Source organism: Phasianus colchicus, chromosome 26 (genome assembly GCF_987193195.1).
Source record: "Phasianus colchicus chromosome 26, bPhaCol1.hap1.1, whole genome shotgun sequence".
NCBI lineage: Eukaryota > Metazoa > Chordata > Aves > Galliformes > Phasianidae > Phasianus > Phasianus colchicus.
This window is the reverse complement of record NC_143461.1, coordinates 4,565,157-4,592,214: the sequence shown is the minus strand read 5'-3', so window position 1 is coordinate 4,592,214 and position 27,058 is coordinate 4,565,157. Positions and strand designations below refer to the sequence as shown.

Genomic DNA, 27,058 nt, shown 5'->3' with positions numbered 1-27,058 from the left:
CAAGCATCAAAACAAAGTCTGGTCATCTCCACTCCATGCCATGCATGCAACCCATGCACACAGAGAGGAACGGATCCCTCCAAGACCTTCCAAGCTGTGCAGCACCCTTGGGTAAATAGCACACTGCCCATAGGGGTCCCCCAAAGAGGCAGCTTGCCCACCTCAATGATGCCTGCCAGCTCCATCCCTCCTCCCTCTGAGGGACTCGCATTGAATGCACACATTACCACGAATGGGTTTGGGGCTCAGCCCTCTGCCCAGGGCACAGATGGTCAGGGAGCTGAGAGCAGGAGGAAAATCCAGACCTTCATACAAATACTCTTATGTTTCTTACAAAAGAAACAAACACGGGTGTCGAAAAGGACCTGAATTCTCTCTTAGGGTTCAGGCTGGGCTGCATTAAGAACCAGAAAGTTGTTCCACGTCCCCATATTCTGTGTTGGAGCTTGGTGACCAACCCCAAAGGATCCCATAGAGCTGCCAGCAGGGCCTGATGTCACCTGCCGTGTCCCCAGGTGCTGGGCTGGCATCCCTCCACCAAGCTGGGGGAAAGCAAAGCACCCATGCAGGGAACAAACCTGCCCAGCCTTTTCCATATAGCAGCACGACGCTCCCGACTGGCAGAAAAAGCACATTTCCTTCTCCAACCCGAGCCTCGACCCCTTCAGCTAATGCAAATCTGAATGTCATTTTATGGGACATTTATAATTATGAAAATGGGACGGTGCTGCCGGATGCACGGGGAGACCCTGCGAGTATGAATATTACATTAATGTGCCCAACGCCAGCTCGCCGATCCCGCTGGCAGGAGCATAAAAAATGCTTGAGTGAAACTTTTATTTAGATGTTAAAGATTCCAGGCCCCAGCGGGGTGACAGAGGCAGCCCTGGCGAGATCCCATCAGTGCGAGAGCTCGAATTGAATTACCCAGGGGGGGGAAGGCAGGAGCTGCCAGTGCTGCTTCGCTTATTTAATTTCATTTACTTTCAGTACATTATCAGCGTGCGGCTTCCCTCTGCCCCCGCTCCCCAAGACTGAAAGAAATCGTCGTGCTGCAGCCCCACAGCCCTGCTTGAGCTTGGGTTTTGCTGGTGGGCAGATGCCACGTATTGGTGTCTCAGGTTTGGGAGCTGGCAGCTCTCTAAATGCAGCTTGGCTTTTGCTCAGCATCTCAGCAGCGTCGTCCCAAAACTCTGCCTGGATCCAGCAAAAGACACAGCGCTGCTGCTTCCCAACAGGAGAATCAGAGCAAACGGAGGCACTCACCTTCTTAAATACTCAGTGGCTACTCAGACAAGCAAATACAATTAGGGAGGGCTTGCGAGGGCTGATTAGATTGCACGAAGCTCTGGAAATGTGAAGTTGTACAGAACATGACACGAACAGCACAGCCTCTCTGATGCAGCCCTGGCAGTGCAGAGCCAGGAGGATTAAATCTGGGGGAGGTGGGAGCTGTGGGGGTGCCCCTTTCCCTCCCTGCACCCCCAGCTGGCCCCATAATAGCAATCCAGATGGCTTCTGCTAGCAACAAATGGCTGAATTAGCCTGCAAAGATCATCCCTGGGGTTTTATGTCTTTAAACTGTCCTAATGGACACCTGGAAAACCAAGGGGGGCCAGGTGGGACCGCAGCCCTCTCAGGCAGAGGGTCCATTTGCTTGGGTGGCCTCGTTAGATCCTCCACCTCAGGGCACACAGCTCACAGGTAAACCTGAGCTCAGTGCCCCATGGCCTGCTCGTCTCTTCCAACCACAGCCATCCATCATTTGTAAGGGCAGGGAGAAAAGATAAAGCCTTAAATCCACCGTGTGCCCTCCCAGACACACAACCCCTCTCGGCACCTCCTGCATTTACATGGGCACGAAGGTCCCTTCCATCTCTATTCCTTCCCCAGCCCAGCAGAAGGAGCAAAGGAACACTGGGATGCCCGCTGAGCATCGTGACCATTCCGGCCCGTCCTCACCATGTCCTCAAAGCCCTCTGTGTTCCAGCACTCAGCCCTCTGCTCTCTGAGTCATGCACACCAGCTGCACCAAATGTCACAGCAGCTGCAGCCAAACCAGCCCGGGGGCTGCGCTCGTGCCCACACTGTCACATTAACTGAGTGTTCAAAAGGGATGGAGCACGGAGGCTTGCAGCTAATTCCCAATCCTCTGGTTTATTCACCAAGCTCAGACGTGCCAAGAGCAGATTCTCCTCCCGGGGACTTCAATGGGAACACCCAAATACATTGCAAACCCGGAGTGCAATCAGCTGTGATTTCCCAAAGCTCTCAGTGGTGGCTCCAGTCTTTTTTTTTTTTTTTCCATTGAAGCTAATGAGGATAAAAAGAATCGGGAACAGACAAACAACCCCTCCTGTCGCCTTCAAAGAGAGATGAAAGGTTTTGCAATTCCCACCGGCGACTGAGGCCATGGCCAATGGGCCCATGATGGCCAGGGCTGAGTGGTGGTGAGCAAGGGTTTGGTCCAATGGGAATTTCAACCCCACAGAAGCCAGCATCATTTGTAAGGATGGGAATGAAACGAGCAACTGGTTCAAAGAAAATGGGGGATTAAACGATTGCCAGCATGGATGGCATGAAGTAGATCTGGTGCCAGATTTTTATCGTGTTGAGCAGGAAAATAATAAAGCAGATGAAGAAAAAGGGAAGGGGTGGTGGAGGAGATCCGGTTGGGCTTCAGCTTGACTTCTCAGAAGGGGCTTGTAGGCAAAACTCAGAGTGTAGGCATCCACTCTGGGATAACTGCCAAGACTGAAAGGTAATCAGCAAGCAGGAGGCAGTCAGAAATCAATGGAAATAATCGAGAGGAAATGATGAACTGATGAAATGATGATGTCAGGAGGGGCTCCTGGGCTCAACAGCCCAACATTGCCCCAAGGAATCCCAGGCTTGCCCACAGAACCCCTCGGAGAGCTGAAATCCCAGTGTTTCCTTTGGACAGACCCCCATGGGGAGCTGCTCAATGTCCTCTTGTAGCAGCAGCACAGAGCAGTATTGAAGGCAAGAACCAACATTAAGCAGTGCCACCAGCAGCCGTGGGGGGCTTTGACAAGTGCTGACAGCCAGGAGTGAGCACAAAATCCATGGAAGTGACTCAAGAAAACAGCACTTCTCACCTGAGGTTGAACGGTGCCCAATTAACTACGCTGTCCCTAAAGCTCTTATTGGATCACGTCTAATGACCAAACAGAAATAAATAGAGGTGTACAGATGGACCGTTGTGAGGTGCCAAGTGAATGTTGGGTACAAACTGCTGTTTTTTCCAGGGGAGTCCATGAATGTGGTTCGTATGATTGATAAGCAAACAAGAGGAGAGACGGGCGATGGCAAAGAGCTGACTGCAGGTTGGGTACCGGGAGGGTGGAAAAAAAACCTTCCAACTTCAGCAGTGTTTTTTTTTTTTTTATTTGGTCTGGAAAATTCAACAGCGAGTTTGAAGTTGAATCAACTTTGCCAAGGGAATAGAAAAAAAAAAAAAAAAAAAAGAAAAGGGAATTCAAAGAGGAGGCAGAGCCTTTGGCCCAAAAGTTTCCTTCCAAATCGCTAAGTCTATAATTGCAAAATAAAAAACACTAAATCTCAATATCTATTTGCACAGCTCATTAGCCAAGGGCTTGCACTCAGCAAAGAGGGAGGGGAAAAAAAAAACCCCTCAGCACCAAGAGCATTTGGGGAGTTGCCATGGAAACCATCCCTTCGTAGGGCTCTGCAGCAGCAACTTGCAGATTTGCTTTCGGTTGGGTCTGTCCATCCACCCATCCATAGGCTTCACCAGGATGCAATTTCTTAAAGTCCTTTAAAAACCTTTAAAAACCAAAAAACAACCCCCCAAAATCCCCCAAACCACCACCACCAAAAAAAAAAAAAAAAAAAAAAGCAGCATATTAGATATATAAATATATAACCTATGTAACTCATTCCCCTGTTATTTCTCTCCCCCAAACATAACATTATGTCAGACATTCGACCTGCTGTGCTACCGGGACAACATGATTTACAACGTGAAAAGGGAAAACCTAAATCATCACGTAATGAAAACATTAAAGTTAATGCATCACAAGTGAGGAATTTATTACCATTAACTCCAATAAACAGTTATAAACCACCCGTCCTTTCCTGTCCACGCACGGGGACGCGGGCGCAGGGACTTCATTAAGCTCAACTTTCTTTTCTTCCTCACCAGACCGCTCATGTGTGCCCCAATTGGCCACCATTTATTGTTAACTGGACTGCCTCATTTTCCGGGCACTGGAGAAGGTTTGAAGGCCTCATCCATTTCTTTCCACGGGTGGCTCGGCGCAGACAGATGGAATAGGAAAGTTCACGAGACGTGCAGCTCGATGAGTTTATTTAAACGCTGCTGAAATATATGCTTGACAAAAGCCAACTCTCGCCCCGGCCCCGTACGTCGTTACTCAAAGAGGCTGATGGATAAGTAATAACATATGGCCATGCTGTGTGGTTACACCGGATACCAGCTTACCTCAGGGTGCATTTGACCAAATATTTGCTTCTCACTGATGTTACCCCACCAACCTTGGAAACTGAAACCCGTTATCCGAGGCTGTCCCATGGCAATGGGGGTTGGCTGCGCTCTGCATGCGACCGTCTGTCCCGCTCCTGTGCCCCGCAGTGCCTTTCAAAAGGGCTCCAGGGATGCTGGGATGGGAGCAGTAGGGATGCAATAACACATCGTCTGCTCGCTGCATCCCACCTCCATCCTGACTGCATCGCTGACATAAAAACACCACTGGGTTCAACGGGAGCTGTGGGATGATCCGTGGAGAGAGCTCGTGCCAATGGGAGAATCATGGAATGGCTTGGCTTGGAAGGGAGCTCACAGCTCATCCTGCTGTGGGCTGCGTGCCCCCCCAGCAGAGCAGGCTGGTCCCATTCAGCCTGGCCTTGGACACCTCCAAGGATGGAGCATCCACAGCTTTTCTGGGTCGGTGGCTCGCCACCCTGAGTACAATCATGATATGAGAAGAGTAGAATAGTGGTAGAAGAAGACTTCTCTAGCCAGGATATGGTGATCCTACAGTGCACGAAATCCTGATCCCATGTTTGACAGGGGGCACCAGGACCCCAGGATCCCATCCCTGTATGGGATGGGATGTGCTGGCTGAGCACAGAGCTGCACCCTATAGGTGAGCACACATACCTGGGGAGGCTTTGGAGTCATTTCTCCTCTCTCTGCCCGCGTGCTGAGCTAAAATCAAAGCACTGGAGCCCTACGGGTTGGGTCCAAGCCCAGAAATCCCTCTCACCTGATGTCTCCAGCATGAAGGTGCTGCTACAAACCAACACAGGACAATTCCCCTGCAGGCAGATGGGATTTTAATGCCGACACAAGGCTGCACAAAGAGCAGACAGACACCTGTTGGCTGCAGCCCATCTCGTGGCTTCAGCCTTTTTACTCCTCTAACAATTCCATCCCACATCATCATCAGCCTCGACACAAACGGTCCCTATAGATCACAGTGGAAAACGGAGAGGATTTAAGGAGAGAGGAGGGTTAGGAAAAAAGAAAAAAAAAGTCAAACAAACGACACGCAATTCTTCAAGCGGAAACAATGGCAATATGAAGATATATAGGTGTCAGCCATTCTGTAGGAGGCAGGAGGCTGTGCTCCTTTACCTCTTACCGTGTCACTCTCATGACCTCTACCATTTGAAATGCTTTGATTCCACCTTGCCCAGGGGATCTCTGAGCGCCGGGGAAGAGATGAGGAATGCCCGTGCCTGACCTCACCTCCACATTGTCTAACAACTGACGGCATAAATCAGTTTTTCCCCTCCGCAGACCCGAGTGTCAAGAAGCCATGTGAGAAGGCTGGAAATATTAAATGATTTCCCTGCGGGTTTTCATTGTTCCTTGGTTTCTCTCCTGTAACTGCAGGGCTGTGTTTCACACCGAGAACAACTTCTCCCCTGAGACCTCGGTGTGTGTGTGCACAGAGAGGGGTGGGATAAGAGGGGGGCTCTGCTCTGCCCGCTCCAACCACGCAGCCTCAATCTCCCACTTCCCTTTCATCTTTGGCCCAGGTCTATTTTTTTTTTTTCCCCTCGTTTCCTACTTCAGAGTAATTGTTAGAAAAGTAAAATCAACAGGTCGTAAAATGATAAAAGCGCGTTCCTTGGTAAATCCCCCCCTTGGGCTCACTTCTCCTCTCGTTTTACACTGATAAAATGCCCCTGCCTTCCCTGGAGCCCTGTTGATTTACATCACATACCTTGGATTACGAAAGAAACGTTGATTTTCTGATATCAACACAACATGAATCTAGACACACCCAGCCTAGCTCTGCTAGGAAAATAAATCAGGAGCAGAGCCAGGAACAGCTTATATACGAGTAATAGAGCTTCAACTACACCATACTGATACGGTAAGAGCAATCCAACCTCCTTAATGCAGATAGTTATATCCAAATAAAGGTGCTTTATGTCGGTATAAATTATTCCCTTCCCATTTAGGGATGCCTTTCTACAAAATGAATGTGCTGGAGCAGCTGCCAATCTGGAAGCAGTGGTGTTGCTCAGGGGGAACAAACTCAGGCTAAGCTCACATCGCTGCCACTCCTCACCCATGGCTCCATGGGGTCCCATCCTCATCTTCACCCTCACCCTCACCCTCACCCTCACCCTCACCCTCACCCTCATCCTCATCCTCATCCTCATCCTCATCCTCATCCTCATCCGCATCCTCACCCTCATCCTCATTCTCACTCTTACTCTCATCCTCATCCTCACCCTTACTCTCATCCTTACCTTCATCCTCATCCTCATCCTCATCCTCATCCTTCTCTTTACCTTCACCCTCATTCTCGTCCTTATCCTTATCCTCATCCTCACCCTTACTCTCATCCTCAGCCTCACCATCCTCACCCTCATCCTCACCCTCGTCCTCATCCTCACCCTCCTCCTCCTCTTCATCCTCATCCTCACCCTCACCCTCATCCTCATTCTAACCCTCATCCTCATCCTCATCCTCATTCTAATCCTCATCCTCACCCTCACCCTCACCTTCACCCTCACCCTCACCTTCACCCTCACCCTCATCCTCACCCTCACCCTCCTCCTCCTCCTTCTCCTTCTCCTCCTCCTCATCCGCACCCTCATCCTCATCCTCACCCTCACCCTCATCCTCATCCTCATTCTAACCCTCATCCTCCTCCTCCTCCTCATCCTCACCCTCACCCTCACCCTCACCCTCATCCTCATCCTCATCCTCACCTTCACCCTCACCCTCATCCTCACCCTCACCCTCACCCTCACCCTCATCCTCATCCTCATCCTCACCTTCACCCTCACCCTCATCCTCACCCTCATCCTCACCCTCACCCTCACCCTCACCTCACCCTCACCTTTATCCTCACCCTCACCCCCTGTTGCCCACTCTCCCATGGGAACATGGCTGATGGGGACGCAGGGAGCGGCCACCAGCGAAGGGAGAGACAAACAGCAGAGCTGCCAAACGCGTTTCAGATCGTGCTTAACCTCAGGATGATTTCTGCACAAATGTGACTCAGCAAAGGCGGTTTATACTGACAGAAGGCTCTGTACCACATGCTTTTTGCAGCCCTTTTGCCTTTCGCTGCCTGTTAGTGCCTTGTCTATCCGCAGCCACAATTGGCTCCATGTGTGGGTGAGGAACGGGGTGGGAAGTGGGGCTTGGAGGTGTGAGCCTGAGATCTATGGGGAAGGGGGTGGTGGCACTGAAGATCCCCCCCCCCAAGCAGCAGATGATGCTTTGGGAGTCTTTATAAGAAGCAAACGCTGCAAAAGTGAAAACATAGGAGAAATTCCTGAGTGCCTCCTTGCTGCAGCTGGGCTGAGCTCCCAATGTTAACAGCACAGCTTGGGACAACACAACAAATGCAGACATCACAGCTAACGGCCCCAGATCTCCTTTTCCAATCCCCAATTGGAAAAGGACCCCAACCTTAACCCTCCTCCACAGCACCAGGCACAGCTCAGCCCCTCGTGGGCAGCGTCTGGAGCTCGTTAGAGGATCTGCTTTGGGACAAAGATGTTTCCTTTTAAAGCCTCAGGCTCCTGTGGTTGGGAACCCAAGTGATGAAAGCAGCATTTGGGTGGTGGCAGTCCCAGAACCGGAGCCCTGCGTGGGTTGCTTGAACTCCAAGTGATTTAAATCACCGATTTTAACGACGATTTAAATCATCGAGCGAGACGTCTTGATTGAAATCATCCATTTTAATGTTGTTTTGCATTCATACTTTCTTATTCCCTTTCCTAAGGAGAGCTGGTAACCATTAAAGCGTGTTGATAAAAGTTAGCTTTTATGGCAGATTTAACATTTCTTTTAGCTAACCAGCAGAACGTGCTATTTCTATGCAGAAATATGTCGGTCATTATGGAGCTTAACAAACATTTATTTGGGTACTTAAATTTTGTATTATGTCACAAAACGGTGATAGATGTGGTTTTTAAGAAGTGATTTTGAACTTTTACTCACAGCTTAATGCCAACCAGTATCTGCTTGGAGGGTGAAATTGAAATAAAAATGTACAGAATTGGAATTTCATTGGTAAAATAAATTTCTTTTTAAATTGATGGGCTCCTAAGGACAAATACGTAAATCCCTGTAAGCAAAATATTCACACCGCATCTCGGTGTTGTCAGACCTGGTTTAGGATTACTGGGGCTCTCCTGGGTTTGGGGTTTTTGTTGAGTCTTCACTTTTAAAGCTTCATTTTTTGAGAAACAGCATTTTGATTTTAGACACAGCCACTGACATTCATTCTTTGGGAGCCCTGGCATGGATGCTGCAGTGCTGGCATGGCCCAGGGCAGCTGGGATGGGATGATGGAACTGTGAGATACTGGGATGATGGGTTGATGGGGCATTGGAATTATGAGATGATGGGACCATGGGATGATGGGATGATGGGATGATGAGATATTGGGTTGATGGGTTGATGGGTTGATGGGATGATGGGACCATGGGATGATGAGATACTGGGATGATGGGTTGATGGGACATTGGAATTATGAGATGATGGGACCATGGGTTGATGGGTTGATGGGATGATGGGACCATGGGTTGGTGGGATGATGAGATACTGGGATGATGGGATGATGGGACCATTTGTTGATGGGATGAGGGGTTGATGGGATGATGGGATGATGGGATGATAGGACCATGGGATGATGGGATGATGAGATATTGGGCTGATGGGTTGATGGGTTGATGAGATGATGAGATACTGGGATGATGGGTTGATGGGACATTTGAATTATGAGATGATGGGACCATGGGTTGATGGGTTGATGGGTTGATGGGATGATGGGATGATGAGATATTGGGCTGATGGGTTGATGGGTTGATGGGATGATGGGACGATGGGTTGGTGGGATGATGAGATACTGGGATGATGGGTTGATGGGATAATGGGGCCATTGGTTGATGGGATGAGGGGTTGATGGGATGATGGGATGATGGGACCATGGGATGATGGGATGATGAGATATTGGGCTGATGGGTTGATGGGAGGATGAGATACTGGGATGATGGGTTGATGGGACATTGGAATTATGGGATAATGGGACCATGGGAGGATGGGATGACGCAATAATGGAATGATGGGACTGTGGGAAGATGAGAGGATAGGATGATGGGGCAAAGGATGATGGGACGATGGGATGATGAGAGGATGGGATGATGAAAGAATGGGCTGACGGAACAACAGGTTGATGGGACAAGGCTGGGATGGGACTGGGCTCCCAGGAAGATGCAGCTGTGGCAAGGACCCAGCAGCTGGGAGAGTAGGAGATCCCAGGACAACCTGGGAAGCAGCAACAGAGGCCTTCCTCCATCCTCCCAAAGAGGGAGAGCTCAACCCTGCAGGACTCGGTGCCAAGAAGAGGCTCATCACAGTGAGTGTAACCCAGGATTTCGCACCTCCTTTTCCTCAGTCCCAGCCACCAGCACTGCTATTACAGCAACCCACCAGTCTGCTTTCGCCTCCCCTTTGTGCTTCTCCCTCCTCAGCTCCTTCCGGGGCCTGGCACCCCGAGGTGAAGCTGATACACACACAGAATCTGTGCCTGCGAGTCCTCCCTGTGCCCTCGACCCTCGTCCTGCTTGTGTCTGGGCACAGAGCCATGTGGGATGGGGAAAGAAGGAAGCATCCCTGTGAACAGCGGCTCGCCAGAGATGTGGGAGGAGGCTCCGGTGTTGGGTGATAGGGGGCAATTAGATTAAAGTATCTTCCATTAGTGAAGAGTGAGAGTTTGCTAAGCGTGGTATCTGTTAGCCCAGAGTCATAACAAACCCACAGATAAATGAAGTGCCAGTTACCTCCTTCAGGAAAGAAAAGAAAGGGGGAAAGGGAGCAAGCTGCTTCCTCTTGGAAAGGATCTGGGCTCCTGAGACCTCTGCCTAAAACACAGCTGGAATTGAAGCCTGTGGACCAAGTTCTAAAAAAACTGGAGTATTTCACCAAAAAATTAAGGATGTGTGTTAAAGGAAGACATCTGGGGAACAATAACGTCAGGACAAGACTTTAGAGAGAATGGAATTGAATTGCAACACAGCACACGTGGGAGCTGGGCATCCTGAGACAGCTAAAGGAGAGGCAGAATGTAGAGAACTTTCTGAAGGACATGAGGGAAATCACTGGAAAAGGGATCGCTGTCCCATGCAGAATGAATCAGAGCATGCTGCTTCTCATCCTTCAACTAATTGGACTGAAATTTATCATGTGCCCAGCTCAGCAGCTTGGCCACCACCCTGTTCCCTCCAGCTGTCCCTAAGTCACGTCCCCAGCACAGAATCACATCTTCATATCATGGCTTGGGTTGGAAAGGACCTGAAAGATCATCCAGTTCCAGCAGCATCCTGTGCCTCCACACGTGGAGAGCAGCAGCAGCATGGAATCACTGTAGAATGGCCTGAGTTGAAAAGGACCACAGTGATCATTTTAGTTTCAAACCCTCTGCTATGTGCAGGGTCACCAACCACCAGACCAGGCTGCCCAGAGCCACATCCAGCCTGGATCAATATTTTGATACCATCAGATCCAGCATCACAGCCTTCCCATTAGGAGGCCATGCCAAGTGCAGGAGCTGTGACCTTCACCTTCATTTTCCCACCTGAGCATTTAAATTACACGGGGTTCCCATAAACCACAGTCCCACAGTGGGGACACTGCACATCCTGCTGGGGTTTGCTGCGCTGGTGGGCACTGAAGATGTGGGGCAATTCTCTGCAGTGGGGCAAAACAGGGAGGAAACTCAGTGCTTCCCAAGCACCATGGAGTTGGTGGACTGGAGGAGGGCTCTGTGCTGAACCAGTTCTGTGCTCCCTAAAGGCTCTGCAGCCCTTGGGCAGAACTGAGAGCAGCAGCACCAACTCCGCTCCCCTGCTGCCCTAAGAACCCAGGCGGGAAGCAGAGATGAAACTTGGCCACTGCTTTCCTTGTTCCAGATAAGAAAATCATTTGTCACCGTGGGGTAGGAGGAGGGGAGGGGGTGTCGGGGGTTGGGCTTTTTATCGGGAAATGTCAGTCTGTCCACACGACCTGGAGAACAAATGTGTGTTTTATCACCCGCCCCACAAAACCCGCCGAACACCTGCAGCAGGCGTGCGCCCCGGCTGCTCTCGCCCCGCCGCCGCGGAGGGAGAAAAGTCACAGTGATGGATTTGCCCATCTTAATTAATGTAAACAAACAAAAGAGGAACATCAAATAATGCCCTTGACAGCCTGAAAACGGAGCCGGGAGTGCAGAGAGAGCTTTATAAAAAAAGGTCTTTTGATGTGCGGGGCCGCGGGATCAAGGTTTGTAAATAGCAGCAGCTCCGTATCAGAGCTTATCCAAATATTTTCATTTCCCATCACAAGCTGAGAGCCAAGGGTTGATGTTTTGGACTCTTCAACTTTCAGCTTTCACCCCGCAGCCCCGGAGAGAGCGAGCAGAGGAAGGAGGCGGGGGGTCACCCCCTATGTGCTGCCCAGTGGGGACGTGGGGATCCTCGGGGCGATGGCAGCACAGTGGGGATGCTGAGCCGCCTGCTGAGCCCCTGCTGGCCCTGTGCTCCTGCCAGACATGAGCGGAGGGAGGGTTCAAGAGCTGGGGGGGATGAGGCATCACCCAGAGATGTATAAACAGGATTAGCACGGCTGTGATGGGAAGTGATCCTCCCACTCTGCTCGGTACCCTGGGCACCAGACACGTGTCCCCACTGGGCCAAGTGTGGGGCAGCCCCAGCGTAGGGTCCCAGCTGTGGGGGGCAGAGAGGAGCATCCCTACAGGGGGGGTTGGGGTCAGGAGGAAACTCTTCTTTAATTCCAAGCAGAAAAATTAGGGAGAAAAGGAAGAGGAAAGAACGCTCCGTGCCATAAATATCCCACGGATTCACGTCTTGACATCCAGGGTTACAATTTGGGTCTTTAAAAACACATCGGATAAAAATCAAGTGCTTCCATCACCTTTTCTGGCATATTTACTGTCTCCGGGAAGGGCTGTCAGACGGAAAGCCGACTTTGACTTATTCAAGCCCCGGCAAAGGTCAGAGCGGGGACGGGCAGGGGAGACGAACCTCATTGCTGTAATGCAGGGGGGCACAAAGCCGACCCCGGGGCGCTGCCCGGCAATGGGCCCGCACGGCCGGGGCGGGCAGGGAGGTGTCGTTGCGGGGTTCCGCCACAAGGCGGCAGCAGAGGCCCAGGATTGGAGCGGAGCCGTTCGTTCAATCCCTGCGCGGTGCGCGGCCGGGAGGTGAGACGGAGCCGGCTGCGGCCCTCGGGGTGTTAATTATCAACGGAGGGCTTCGTGCCAACCCGCAGCGCCGTGCCATACAAAGCTCAGAGGGGAGAGGGAGAGGGGCGTGCAGCTGGGCAGCTGCCCCGGCCCCGTATCCATCGTGCAGCCTGGGTCCAGCGGTGCCTAACATGTGGCTTAGTGCCCAGCATGCAGCAATGCTCAGCAAGCAGTAGTGCCCAGCATGCAGCAATGCCCAGCATGCAGCACTGTGCCCAGCATGCAGCAGTACCAAAATGCAGCAGTATGCCCTGCATGCACCAGTGCCCACCATGCAGCAGTACAAAAAAGCAGCAGTATGCCCAGCATGCAGTAATGCCCACCATGCAGCAGTGCCAAAATGCAGCAGTATGCCCAGCATGCAGCAGTGCCCAGCATGCAGCAGTGAGCCCAGCATGCAGCAATGCCCAGTAAGCAATAGTGCCCAGCATGCAGCAATACCTAGCATGCAGCAATGCCCTGCATGCACCAGTGCCCAGCATGCAGCAGTGAGCCCACCATGCAGCAGTATGCCCAGAATGCAGCAATGCCCTGCATGCACCAGTGCCCAGCATGTAGCAGTGAGCCCAGCATGCAGCAGTGAGCCCAGAATGCAGCAATGCCCAGCAAGCAATTGTGCCCAGCGTGCAGCAATGCCTAGCAGACAGCAGTGCCCTGCGTGCACCAGTGGCCCACCATGCAGCAGTGAACCCAGCATGCAGCTGTGCCCAGCATGCAGCAATGCCAAGCATACAGCAGGCTGCAATGTGCCCAGGCTTTGCCATATTGGTGCCACCAGAGCTTTCCTCACACCCTGCATTGCCCAGGCAGTGCTCAGCAGCTCTGGCCCTTCCTCTCCTCCATCTCTTCCTCTGCACTTTTCTTCTAAAAAGTGCTGAGCACGGCACTGCCTCACTGTAATTATTTATCCAAAGGTGGGAGATGAGAGAGAAGACGCTATGATTAAAAAAATTATTGGTAAAAAGGAGGTAAAATAAAATATCGATCGCCTCGGCTGTGTCCCACCGCTGGAAATGGGGGAAAGTGACAGGGCTGCGTAAAGAATGCCAGCTCCAAAACTGAAGCTGCTTCTTATTACATCTCGGATGCCCACCAAGTGATAAATCCAGGATGTTATAGAGCAGGAGTTGATTATAAAAGGCACCAAATGTGGTTAATCAGATGTGGCTTTGCTACAAATCCAGGCTGGCTCGGGAGCTCAAAGCCCCTGGGTGACATTCAGACCTCCAGCACCCCTCTGGGTAAAGGGTCTGATGAGGGACGTGGCATTAAGCAGCTGAAACCCACACTGAAAATGGGGGAAAAAAGGCAAATTCAGAGCAGTTTCTGATCTCTTTTAATACTCTGCTCTCAATTCCTACCCAGCAGAGGGGAATATCAGGGCTGGGCTCTGCAATCCCAATTCCCAGCATAGAGACAAGGCTGAAATGTTTAGGCAAAGGTGAGAGAGACGCTGAGACCCTGAAAACGTCTCTCATCAAATCAAAACACTGAGCTTAATGGCTTTGGCTACCTCAGAGACCAATAAAAGCCCCAAAACTGGTTATGAGGCTGTGATCTGAGGTTAGAAGAAAGCTGGCAGAGTGCTGACTGATTGGAGAGTTATTGGAAAGAAATAAAAAGGTTGCATTAAACCTAACGGAAGGTCACGGCGTGAGTGTATCTCATGCAAGGTGACTGCCCTCATTACCCATACCGGGGTACCCCTGCACCATAGGGATGCTGCTGCTGCTTTCAGCTCTCTTTTGTGGAAGGGAGATTTATAGAAAAGCAGTTATTGTTATTTTTGCAGCGGAGGAAGAGGGTGCATTCATCAGAGATGCTCTGCATCCCCCCCACTTTTGGCCACTTCACTTTGGGAGCACTGAGCCAAAAGGGCTCGTGTAACCTCATGTAATCTCATGTAACTTCATGTAATCCCATGTAATCCCATGTAACCTCATGTAATCTCATGTAACTTCATGTAATCTCATGTAATCCCATGTAACCTCATGTAATCTCATGTAACTTCATGTAATCTCATGTAATCCCATGTAACCTCATGTAATCCCATGTAATCCCATGTAACCTCATGTAACTTCATGTAACCTCATGTAACCTCATGTAATCCCATGTAACCTCATGTAATCCCATGTAACTTCATGTAATCTCATGTAACTTCATGTAACCTCATGTAACCTCATGTAATCCCATGTAATCCCATGTAACCTCATGTAACTTCATGTAACCTCATGTAACCTCATGTAATCCCATGTAACCTCATGTAATCCCATGTAATCCCATGTAATCTCATGTAACTTCATGTAACCTCATGTAACCTCATGTAATCCCATGTAACCTCATGCAATCTCATGTAATCTCATGTAACCTCATGTAATCTCATGTAATCCCATGTAACCTCATGTAACCTCATGCAATCTCATGTAACCTCATGTAATCCCATGTAACCTCATGTGCCACCACCCTGTGCTTCTCCCTTCCCGTTCTCAGCTTTCCTTTTGCCCCTTGGCACAAAACGAACCATTCAAAGCAGCATTCCAGGCCAACAGAGTTGAACTGGAAGCTCCTGACAGCACAGCTGGGTCACAGAAAGCTTCATCATCTGCCCCACGTATCTATAAATCTGAAAACAAGAGATATTAACTCTGTAACCTCAGTCCTTCTGACCCCAGGAGAGCTGCCCCGTGGGAACCCAGCATCTTTTTCATCTTCCCAGCACAGAACTGTATTGGGATGGGTTCAGCAACGCTGCAAACTTTCTCCTCCAGGAGGGGAGGTGGTGTGCACTGCTGTGTCTCAGAAGACCCTCATGGTATTGAGGGGAAGGAAAGGAACATCATGAAGAATTTGTAACCGTGCATGTAGAGATGACATTTATAGGGCTCTCAAATTGGAAACTGTACATTTTATTGCACTCTCTGTCAAAAAATGCAGTTCCATCAGAGGCTGGAACGACAAGGGAAACAACCAATCAATATCTGGGCCTCTAATATCTGGGCTGAAAAAAATCATTATCCTGTTACTTTTATTATGGCGTTATGTTTGAAATATGATAGTTAAAGGTTGTTTCCATTACCTAGCCAATTTTTAAGGGGTGTTTCCCTCCTCCTCCCCCCCCCTTTCTTCCTCTGCTTCAGCTCCCTTTGGGCTGAAGATCATAACAAGTCTCTTGAGAGGAGGATATGTAACCCAGCTGCCCTCAGCCATGCAGTGAGGAGCCCCACAAACTATATGGGACTTCAGCTGCTTCCAGAGGCACTGTGAGGGTGAAGGAAACCTGGAGCCTCGTGCCAGGTGAGGCAGATCTCTGCCAGCACTGAAATGCTGAACCAAATCAGCTGGCTCCCCCGTGCAAGCCTTTAGCTCTCCAATCTATCCTAGCTGCAGGAGGAAAGGAAAGAGCTTGCCCATCACCCTGTGGTCCTCAACCCAAAGAGCTGACTTGCCCATACACTGCAGTGCTCTTAGGGATGCATCAGGGCAAACTCATCCTCAAGCTCAGCAGCTCGCGGGGAGACATCCTGCCTTAAACCTGCAGTTCTGTGTTGTTTCTTGTATTTTTTTTTTTTCTTTTTCTCTCTTTGGGGTTAATTTGGAGAGAGAGGGTTGTATTTGAATTCTGGGTTTGTGTTCGGAGGATTATTGATGAAGTTTTGTATTACCCAGGCTAAAAGCCCTGTGCTGCTTCTCTCCTCCAGACTGTCTCCCTTCAGTCCCTCAGAGCACTAAGTGGGCCCTTAATGAACAAGAGAAAGGTTATCAGGACCTGTGTGAGCCTCAACCGTCTGCTGCAGTGAAAAACCAGGAGACGCCACAGATAAGAGTTCAAAGCAAAGCAGCCACGGTGCAGAGCTGGATGCTGTTGGCTGCCGCCAGCCCTGCTGTGCCCAGGGAGCTGCTTCCCAGCAGCAGGCAGGAGGAGGAGGAGGATGGCAGCCTTCTTCCTCCAACCATTGACGTGCCAGGGCTGGGTGCTGGAGCCCAGAGCTGGTAGTCAAAGGGGCTTCCAGCTATGGGATGCTGCTGTTTATAAAGCATGCATGTATTTGTTGCCATCGTGCCACAGCAAGGTTGGCCACAGGGCTGCCAGAGCAGCAGGGATGGGACCCTGGGAGCAGCACTGTCTGCTGGGGATTTGATGGAGGGTTGCAGATTTCCCCAGTCTTGGTTGCTGGAGACTCGGTGATGTGCATGGGCAGCACCTGCAGTGTTTTGTTTCAGGCTTTAGCAGCTGAGGTGGGGGGAAAGAGCTTGCCAGAGCACTTGCACCAGGAAACAGCTCAGTGAGTGAGCAAAAAAGGCATTGGAGACCATGCACTACAACCTCCAATGGGTGGCCATGCAGAACGTGTGTCGCACCAAACCCACAGATGCAAAATGGAGCTCAGCAAAAACTGAAGCCAAAAGCTCACAGAATGGAACCAAAACCACCAACGAGTCTCTGACTCCTTTGCTACAGGCAGCTTCCTCTTTCAGAGGTCCAAAGCGTGCTGTGGGTCTCATCCATCAGAGGGACATTTGCTGATAGGGGCACAGGGGTAGTGTCTTTGTGACAAGGCATCTAGCTGCAAAAAGGAGCAAATCCTGGGAGGGTCTGCACACTGCTGGAGGATTCTGGATCATCACAGGCTCCTGACAAGCAATGAGCAGACATCTAGCCATTACCGAAAGCTGCAAGGAATAATTACTGCTAAGCAGGGAGGAGGGGAAAGGTTCCCAGAAAGCATCTTGTGCTTTAGCCTCCCTGGGCTGCAATAACCACCAGGGTTAGCTGACACCTGCTCGTTTCTTGCCTCTTTCTGAAGCAGCCATGCAATTGTAGATCACCAAGCCAGTGATGCTGTGACAGAGCCATCCCCACAGCTGTCACCTCTCCCCACGGACAGCTGAGAGCTACCTGTCCCCCCTGCAATCCCAGCTCAGCCTCTCTAAGGAACGGGATCACAGCACACGGGTCCCTCAGTGCCACGTTTCTGGAGTTGTTTCAGTGGGACACCCTGGAAGGTGCTAACCTTTAAAGGATTTGTGGTTGAAGAGCGGGGAGAGTTGGGAGAGACAGGGCAGGGAGTGAATGTGAAGAAAAGACAGATCAATCCCAACGATTCATCATGCCAAGAGCTGTCTAAATAATCAAAGGCATCAGCCAGGTTGATGTATAGCTGATGTCACCGAGAGAGACCCTTAACAAGGCAGCCAGTACAACAGCTGCTGGTCAGGGAGTGTCTTAGCACACGCCAGGCTGGGGCATGAGAACACAGCCCATCCATCACTGACCCACCTTAATGGCCAACCTTATTAGTAACCATTCGCTGGGGCTGACAGCCCGTGGCAGCACAGGAGCCACCCTCACACTCCCCAAAACGTGCAGCCCACCCCCCCAACCCTCAGCAGGAGAGGAGGACAGAGCTGGCACCAGTGGGGAACCGACCACAAGGGATGGTTCCAGCACAGCCAAAAAGCTTTGGGCACATTCTTAAAGCTCTGCTTGCAGTGCCAGGGCTGTGTGCCTCGTGTTCCTCTGCACATCCAGCATTGACCAGCTCTCACTTTGGGTTTTCATGCCATTGGATGAGCCCCAGCAAAGGCAGTGGCTGAAGTTTCAACACCAGATGGGCTTCCCCCAGGCTCTTCCCTCCCACTGGCCCACTGAGGACTGAGGCATGGTGATGTTCACTGCTGGAGTCCCCAAATCCTGCTACAAACCCTATGCTGAACTCTCAGCGATGCCGTGGAATTGAATCGAATTGGAGATGGGGACACAGTGTGGATGGGAGAGGACCCAAAGGCCACCCAACAGCCCCAGGTCAGCAGTGCCACGCTCAGCTGAAGCTGATTTACCAGCAGATGGCACTGCCTTCTTCCACTGTGTCCCTGCAGGACTCCAACACGCAGGAACGGACGCATCTCAGGGTGGGCATGTGTCACTTTGTGCACACACACCCGTGTGCTTCCACGTGCATGCAAAAATCAGGCAAAACTTCCCCACTTCTCCCCTTCTGAGGCAGCAAGAAGCACTGATGCCTGCATGCATGAATGCAAGTGGCACCCATGGAGCTCCAGCACCTAAAAGCTGCTGCCACCAGAGAGGGCATCGCTCCTGTGACCCACAGCAGCAGCACAGCCAGCAGATGGGTGCAGGCTGAGCTCAGGCTTTCCTAAAACTCCCTCATCCTGCCCCAAATCCAGATCCCATTGGATTAACTGGAGTCCAGTTGATTGCTGCTGTTTCAATAGCTTGTTCAGCCATCGATTGCCGTCATGTCACCGGGAGAAAAGGATTAATAATCGGGTGCTCAGGTTGGCTCAATACTGCTGATAGAGCCTGACAAAACGCCGTTAGGAGCACTCCCACCGGAACACTATCTATGTACAAAGGCTGCAGGAAACATCATTCAGGGTTTCACGGAATAATGATTAACTCCAGATCTTCAGCCTGGAAAATCCAACAAATAGTTTCTATTATTTCCAGATAAATTCTCTCTCTTCTTCAGTTCATTGCTGTTGCACACACACAAACCTTTTCATTGAAACCCACTAGGGGAGATGCATCTTTTCCCATCTCTGCCCCCCCACAGCTCCTCTGTAATCCATCCCAGAGGAAGCAGAGTCCTTTCTAAACTTCATGCTGCTTCTCAGCTGAGAGCTCTCCCATGGCAGCACCCAGATGCAGAGCAGGAACCCCAGCGCATGGCATCTTGAGCGCATCCCTTCAGCCACATCACCCACTGCAATGCCAGGGAGAAGCATCACATGTGATACCCAGGGAGGAGAGGGCTGTGGTGACCCCCAGCACCTCCCTCACCTCCAAACCTGCTGTCATCTCATGGCTGTTGGCCATCAGTGGGTGGAAATGGAACAAGTGACAGCAGAGATGGTTCCTCAGCTGGGAGGGCAGGAGCTGGTGCTGAGCACAGATCTGGTCACCTCCCTCCAAATAAAAGGAGGAAGGGATTGGGGCAGTAAATCCCATCCCGGTGCACATCAGCCTGGCAGTAAATCGGAATCCTCTCCGTGCCCTCTTTATTATCACATTCACAGCATGAAGTTATGAGCTTCTTCACAGCTCCTGCTATAAAAATGTGATGGATGGCGGGGGAACCTCAGGGAGTTAATCTATTCTCCCATTAAATTTTACTTTAATTGGTCTTTGAGTCAATCAGAAACTCACTAGACAGTGAATTAAGAAAAGAAAAGGGGGAAAAAAAGCATGAAACAGGGTGGGGGGAAGTAAAAGGAGGTGGGTTTTTGTGTTACTATATTATAATGCTGGATTAGCCTTCCATTGGAAAGCAAAACGCTGGCAGGCCATACAGAGAGTTCTGCATAGCTCATGGTATCACTACAGAGGGAAACAGAGAGAAGTGATGCAAAAATATCCTCAGAAAGCAGAGGGGCATCAGTGAGAGCTGGTCAGCAGCAACAGGGAAACAGCAGCCAGCCAGCCCTGTGCCAATGGCAGGGATCTGAAAGGGAGGATGGAAACAGCATCGCTACATAACCGACGTCAATAACGTGGAGATGGGGGAGAAGGGGGGGCAGTTTTGGTGATTTCTGCCTATCAGCAATGTGCTCTGAAGCACAGCTGGTAGGGCAGAGCCTGAGCCACGCCAAGGAGGTCCCAGCATCACCCACATCCCCAGGTTTGGGGACTGCTTTGCCTGTGCAGCACTGAAACCCTTCACAGGCTCAGGATGAAGGTATTCAGGCTCCATTAACCATCTCCCTATTATTATTACTTCTCATCTTATTAGAAGAATAAGGAGTGTATCAGATCAAATATCGGAACCAAAACAACAACCGCAGCAGTGAGAAGGAAAGCAGAGCAAAATGGAAGGTGGAACAACAAACCAAGCTCAGAAGCACCGTGCTGGGGCTGACATCCCAAGTTTATGCCCCTGGAATATATGATAATAAGGCTTTATGGAAGTGAGCCCTGGGGACAGGCATTGTGTCTGTAAACAACAGACTTCAGGGAAAAGCTGAGGTTTGAGTAATGTGTTCAACCTTCACTTATGGTAATATCTACATATAAGGATCTATATGCATATATATAGATGTGTGTGTATATATATGCATCCACACGTATATGTATATACACTCAGTGGGCAGCAAAGTGTAAGAAATGGGCACCTGCAGGGCAGGTTTGCAATGGGGTTGGATACTTCTGCCTCTGTGAGCCCAGTGAAGGAAGCAGAGAAAGGGGAAGAGCAGGTAAGGCTGTCTGGGACTCTTGCAATGCTTAGAGCTGACACTTTTGCATCAGACTCAGGGAAAGAGCAGCCTCATCCAGGCTGTATTTGAGTGCTTCCATCCCTCCTTTCTCCAGAAAGAAGCAAGAAATGGTGCTGGAGCTCAGCCCTCAGGCAACCCTTTGCCAGCCCATAGGGCCACAAGCTCCCCATGTAGGAGGCAGAACCCTGGGATGAGCCCCCGTGGAGTGGCTGGAGGGAGGGGAGAGGGATGGGAGCATCCTGTGCAATTACAGACATGACATCTTTAACACAGGCTCAGTTTGGACCGACAGCTCACAGAGGCATCGCCTGATGCCCTTAATGGGCAAACATGGGCTCAGTGTGCCATTAAATCGTGCTCAGTGGCGTTGTGGCTGACACCAAGAGAGGGCAGGGCTGGGGGGTGCTTGGGGAGCACTGCATGCAGTGCAGAGCTCAGTGCTCGGCCTCAGACTTGGCTTCTGCTGGGGGAATCCCTGGGCGAACGTGCCAACGGTCAGGAGAATTTGGCCCTGTGGAGGCAATTAGTTTTCCTAACGGAAATTCATCACCTTCACTTTGCACTTTATGCAGTTTATAATAAATCAGTGGGTGAAGCCAAACTCAGAGCTCGGAAGCGCCTGGGTTCCCCGTTCCAGGTTTCCTGGGCAATCTCAGCAAAGGCACCATTTCCAATGAAGACGATTTGTAGTGCAAAACGTTCACACTTCCAGGCAGGGGATGAACTCAAAGATGCTACGGCCACCGGAGGATGATTCACATCCAGCACTGGGTTTGCTTATCCATGTGGTTGGTGACCCTCTATAGCTCACCCAGCAACTGTCCCTATTGCCCAGGATAGCAAAACCCTCTGCCCCATTGCCTGGCGTGCCAGCGAGCCCAAAACACAGCTCTGGGCAAGGGCAGATCTCCCTGCTGGAGCAATTCTCATCCTTTCTAAAAGTCAGAGGCTGAGCACAAGCAGAGCTGCATGGTTCTGCCCCATCTCTTGCCCTGGGCATCAGCAGAGCCGAGGAGCGCACACCGTCGATCAGTGCCTGAGCAGAAACGTTTGGAGAGTGTAATTCTGCTGGAGGAGAATGGACTTCCTGAGCACATGGGCCTAAACTGCAGAGAAACAGAGCCCTAAATCTCTGGCTGTAGATTTACGGCCTCCATTCTCTTTCTTTACTGCAAATACAATCCGGCAGTAATGGTCTAACACAGGAACACCATCACCAACTGGCTGATGGCTCACATAAAAGCAATGTCAACCAAAAACTATGAGTTTATAAAAGGGAACAAACCCTCAACAGTGACAAGAACATGAAACCCATTAACAATTTAAACACTCTCCATTTTTTATTCCCCACCTTGAAGCTATTACGGCTGATAGAAGGCTTCACAGCTGAGTTAACCACTTCAAGGGAGGGCTGTGCACACACACACACACACACACAGGGGGTTTGCTGGGGCTGCGAGGTGGGAGGTGATGTGGTTAAAAGCTGCCCTGGGCTCTGCTCCTGCCAGCTGCTCACTGCCCTCCCTTCCAGGAGCTCAGCACCTGGCAGGATTCGACTGAGGTTCCAAACCTTTCCAAAGCAGCCTGGTAACCTCGAGATACCAACAGATTATTGCTATGGTTACTGGGAGGGGAAAAAAAATAAGAAAAAAAAAAGAAAAAGAAAAAAAAAGAAAAAAAAAACCACGTAGGTATGGGTTATAATTGTTGTGTGTTTTTTTTTTTACGGAGGTTTTCTTGCTGCTCTGGGTCTCCTTTGGCACCTTGTTGCGTTGTGGAACAAATATTTGGGGAAGATGATGTGGAGCCCCTGAGCTGAGCATGGAGCTGGTGCAGAGATGAGGCACGAGCTGCTCACATCACTTGTTTTGGAAGAGCCCACACGTTTGGGGTGCAGTATAAAGCATGAACCTCTGCCACTCAGCATCCCAACGCCCCTGCATGGAGCTCCCAGTGCCACCTCCCAGCAACACAGAGCAAAGCTCCCAGCTCCCTGCTGACCCTGCAAACACCATTTTACTGCTCCAACTATCAATTTTCTCCGGCTGCAAAACAGGGATAACACCAGTTAACCTCTACTGCCAAGTGCTTGATATTCTTCAATGGAAGTTGCTCTCTCCTAAAGGAGAAGCACTGTAATTTTTCCTCGTTATTAGGGTATCTAACATGGGACAGATCAGCATGCAGCCTAATTTAGACCCTTGCACGAGGCTCCTGCCTGCCTAAAGAGAAGCAGCCCCAAGGAAGGTGCAGTGCTGGCTGTGCAGAGGATGGCATCGATCGCTCAAACAACCAATGGATGGGGAAAGGAGTGAGCAGTGAGCAGCATCACCACGGCCACCAAACCCCACAGCCCTGCTCCCCCTAGGAAATCAAACCAAACACTGACTGCTGCCAAATCAGCCAGAAGCCGAGCTATTTTGACCAAACACCTACAGAATGACATTGCTCCATTCCTGGTTTATCTTTGATTTCAGTGCTAACGAGTTTGGGCCATGCCTTGTGCTAATCAACCCAGCAGGGGAGCAGCAAAAGGCTCTGCCCTGCGTGCCACCATCCAGGTCTGTGGGTGTGGGTCGTGCCCAAGACCCCCCATATCCTGGAGCCCTCCCATCCTGCCAGGACCACCACGAAGAGCCTGAAACCAGATCCTGGTCCCCAGATGGAAGAAATTGGCACTGGAGGAGGCTCCTGCCATAAAGCCAGTCCCATCGTGCTGAAACGCCGGCAGATGGGGCCATAAACGCCTTCCTCCTCCCCTCACTATCACAGCCACCGAGGCTTCAGATTCATCTTTATCTCACTGTAAGGCTGTAAATGCCTCTCGCTCCGTCTCTTGCAGCTGGGGCAGCGTGCTTCGTGCTGAGGTTCACTTTACCCAACAGCAGAGGTGAAAGGATGGAATTCAAATGGGATCTGCCAGCAAGGAGGAGGGGAAGCAGGGCTGTCTCACACCCCAAGTCCCCCCTATGGGATGGAGGCAGCACCCCTGCGGTGCCTATGGGATGGAGGCAGCACCCAGATGCCCACCAGCAGCTCCAATGGGATCAGAACCGCCACAGATCCGGGCACCCCCAGCTCTATTTGCATATGTAAATCACCACGGCAAGGATTAACACAGCCTCTTGTTTACCTGCGCTGGTACGGGTTAGATATTTACACGAATAAAGAGAACATCTGCAGCTTCATTAGGCAAGATAAAAGTGAAGGACTATAAACCTTTACGCTTCCAGTCGTAAAGCAGGAAGGGTCAGGAGGGAATTTCTAAAGACAGCCACGTTATTCCATCACTGCCCATGATGGGGGTCTTCCTGTGATTCTCCAAAGCAGCTGCTGCCAGATGAGGTGGGTTGGTGGAGCCCAGCCTTCCATGGGCTTTAACTTACACTGCAGTGGCACTGGAGGACTTTAAGCAAGATTGGGCTTTGCTGTACTACTGACCATAGAAATGGAGACAGAGAGCTCCTGTTTTGATGTCCTGGTATCCTGCAGCTTTGCACTGGAAATGCCACCTTTGTGCTCAGTAATTAAGGCTCCCTTGAGAAGGATGGGGAAAACCTCTTTGACCTCATTTTTCCATTTCTTTGAAGACCTGGGCAGGTGACTGGTAGCACACCGAGCACTTTCTGCCTTGCAGTGCTCAACTCTGGACCAGAAATGACACAATAGAAGGAAAGGATACGTTCAGCCTCCCCTATTCCCATAGCAGGAGAGGACTTTTGTCCCTTGCCATGCTTGTGGCAAGGAGACAATCCTGCACAACACAGCTGCAATCTGGTGTGAGACACCACAGAGCACAAGAAGCAGTGAGAACTCCTTAACTAATAATAACAGCAACAGGCTGATGTTAATTAGGACAAGCAGACTCCTGCTCCACCAGTTCACTAAATGTGGCTTTGGAATGGATGCCCTGGGCTGATTTATCCCATGCATCCCAACCTTTGGTTTTAGGAACGCTGTGTGTTGGAGGTGTCCTGGTTAAAGTCCATGGGGGTCCTAACATGGGATGCTCAGCTCCAGCACAGCATCATGGCTGGAACCAATGCTGCCCATTCTGTGCTGACATTTCCCCAGGGTTCTGAGCATCCCTTCCCAATTTGAGCTGCAAACACAGCACACACACACACACAGCTCCTGCCAGTCCTCGTCCCCTTGAATGTTTAATAAAGATGTTTTTTAAAGGAACAATGCCCGTATGGAGGAATTTATTTTCATCTTTTTAATTGTGGGAGCCTGCTTTGCGTTTCCCTTTTCCAGGATTAACAGCTAGAGCCCAAGCTCTCCATTTTCCAAGCCTTCTAATTCTACTAAACATCCGCTACCCTGAAAGGACTCCACAGAATCCCATAAAACATTATTTATCTGTGTGCGTTAGCTGCACGATACTGTAATTTCCAGAATAAATGCTGGGTGTAAATTGTTGTTTATGTTGGAGTCTGACTGTCTTTACGAGAAACAAAGTGAAAACTGAATCTTCACAGCTTTATTTCTTCCGCTGAAACCTCTTCTGCAGAAGGAGGAATGCCTGGTGGAGCGCCTTAATGGATGGCTGTAAAGATTGTTGGGTTAAAACAAAGTACAGGGAATCACCTTCATCCCCCCTTTTACTGCCAAATCCTCAGCTGGTGTAAATTGGTGTAGCTCCAGTGACTTTGGTTCATCTGGCCCACGAGTGTCATTTAAATCAAGCTAAATTAAAGTGAAAGCAGCGCCGTTCGCGTGGTTCTAATTAAAGGCCCATCAATGCTTCTATCGTGAGCGCCGTTGGTTCCAAGCATGGCAGCCCAAGTGCTTCCCATCCAGGCCAGCATCAAGGGGCAAAGACCCTCACAAATCCCTTCCCAAACATCCACAGCTCTCCCCTCTATGTGGGCTCCTTGGGCTGAGCCATGGGAATGCCTCCGTGATGAGGCTCAACCCCACTGGTGACGTGACCATCCTGGTTGGAACCTGGGCTCAAACCTGGGGATGCCCAACAGTGTCCCCATGAGCACCAACCCCCTCCTCTGCTCTGGGGTTGCCCTGGGACTCAGGCTTTTGGCCCAGGCTCTGTGTGAGGGCTGACATTGGGGGCTGAGGGCTGACGTTGAGCCACATATGGAGACCTGGGGGTCTTCTTTGGCTGCCCGCTCTAATGACTGCTTTACTCAGCCCTTCTGGCTGGGATGTGCTTCCCCAGTGCACACAGCAAACCCAGGTTGGACGTGGTTTGGCTGGTGACCCCTCTGTGCATGGGGACACAGGCAATGGTGGTCTTGCAGACAACCCACATCTCACCCCTGGCACCAACCCCTCGCGCTCACACCAGGAGCATCTCCTCCAAACACATTCAACCCAAGAAAAACCACAGAATAATAAAACCATTCAGGCTGTAAAAAGCCTCCGAGACCCCCAAGCCTGAGCCCAACCCACCCTGCTGTGCCCACTAACCACGTCCCTCAGTGCCACATCTCCAAGGATGGGGGCTCCCCAACCTCCCCGCTCCAAATGGAGCCCATAGCTCCATCCCAGGGGGGCAGTGACCCCAAGGCCAACATCCCTTGCCATGCTTGGATGACACCAAACGCAGCCATCGTCCCTCTGGGAGCAGCAGAGAGGAGTTGAGGGAAACTTTTGATGGAGAGCTCTGGCAGTCCCATCGTCGGGAAGCAAGAAAGGTCAGAGAGTGGAAAAAATAATAAGAAAATATAACTGCTTTCTTATGAGGAAAATATTATGAGTTCTTCCCCTTTTTCAGCTTTTATGGAAGGAGATTCTGCCAGTTCCCTCAGAAAAAAAGAAGAAAAAGTAGTTTTAAAATGAGATTATGCACCTTCAGGGTGCCATTAGGAAGTTTTACTGTACTGAGATGACATGAAAGCTCTGGAATTAATATCCCTGAGATGCTTCAAACCTGCAATAGCAATTATTGTACTACGTGTCCCTGGATAAATAATAGGGCCATTCAGCTAATTAGCTTCAATGATTTCAGCTCCCTGTAAATTCTCTCTCACTCGGCTATAAAAATAACACGAGGCAAACTTTTGGTAACAGAAACTTCT

At 50.5% G+C, this 27,058-nt stretch overlaps 2 protein-coding genes across 3 annotated transcripts in view; both read right to left on the bottom strand.

Moving 5' to 3' along the window:
- The window catches only part of SKAP1 (src kinase associated phosphoprotein 1), a 125,331-nt gene that overhangs the window by 22,888 nt on the left and 75,385 nt on the right, over positions 1–27,058 (bottom strand). The gene's annotated exons all lie outside the window — the stretch shown is intronic.
- On the bottom strand, positions 4–27,058 carry LOC149914982 (uncharacterized). The gene is made up of 2 exons (XM_090124941.1): positions 6,658–27,058; positions 4–6,615 (listed from the first exon to the last, which is right to left on the bottom strand). The coding sequence occupies exons 1-2, from the start codon at positions 7,405–7,407 to the stop codon at positions 6,271–6,273; spliced, it is 1,095 nt and encodes a 364-aa protein (XP_089981067.1). The 5' UTR covers positions 7,408–27,058; the 3' UTR covers positions 4–6,270.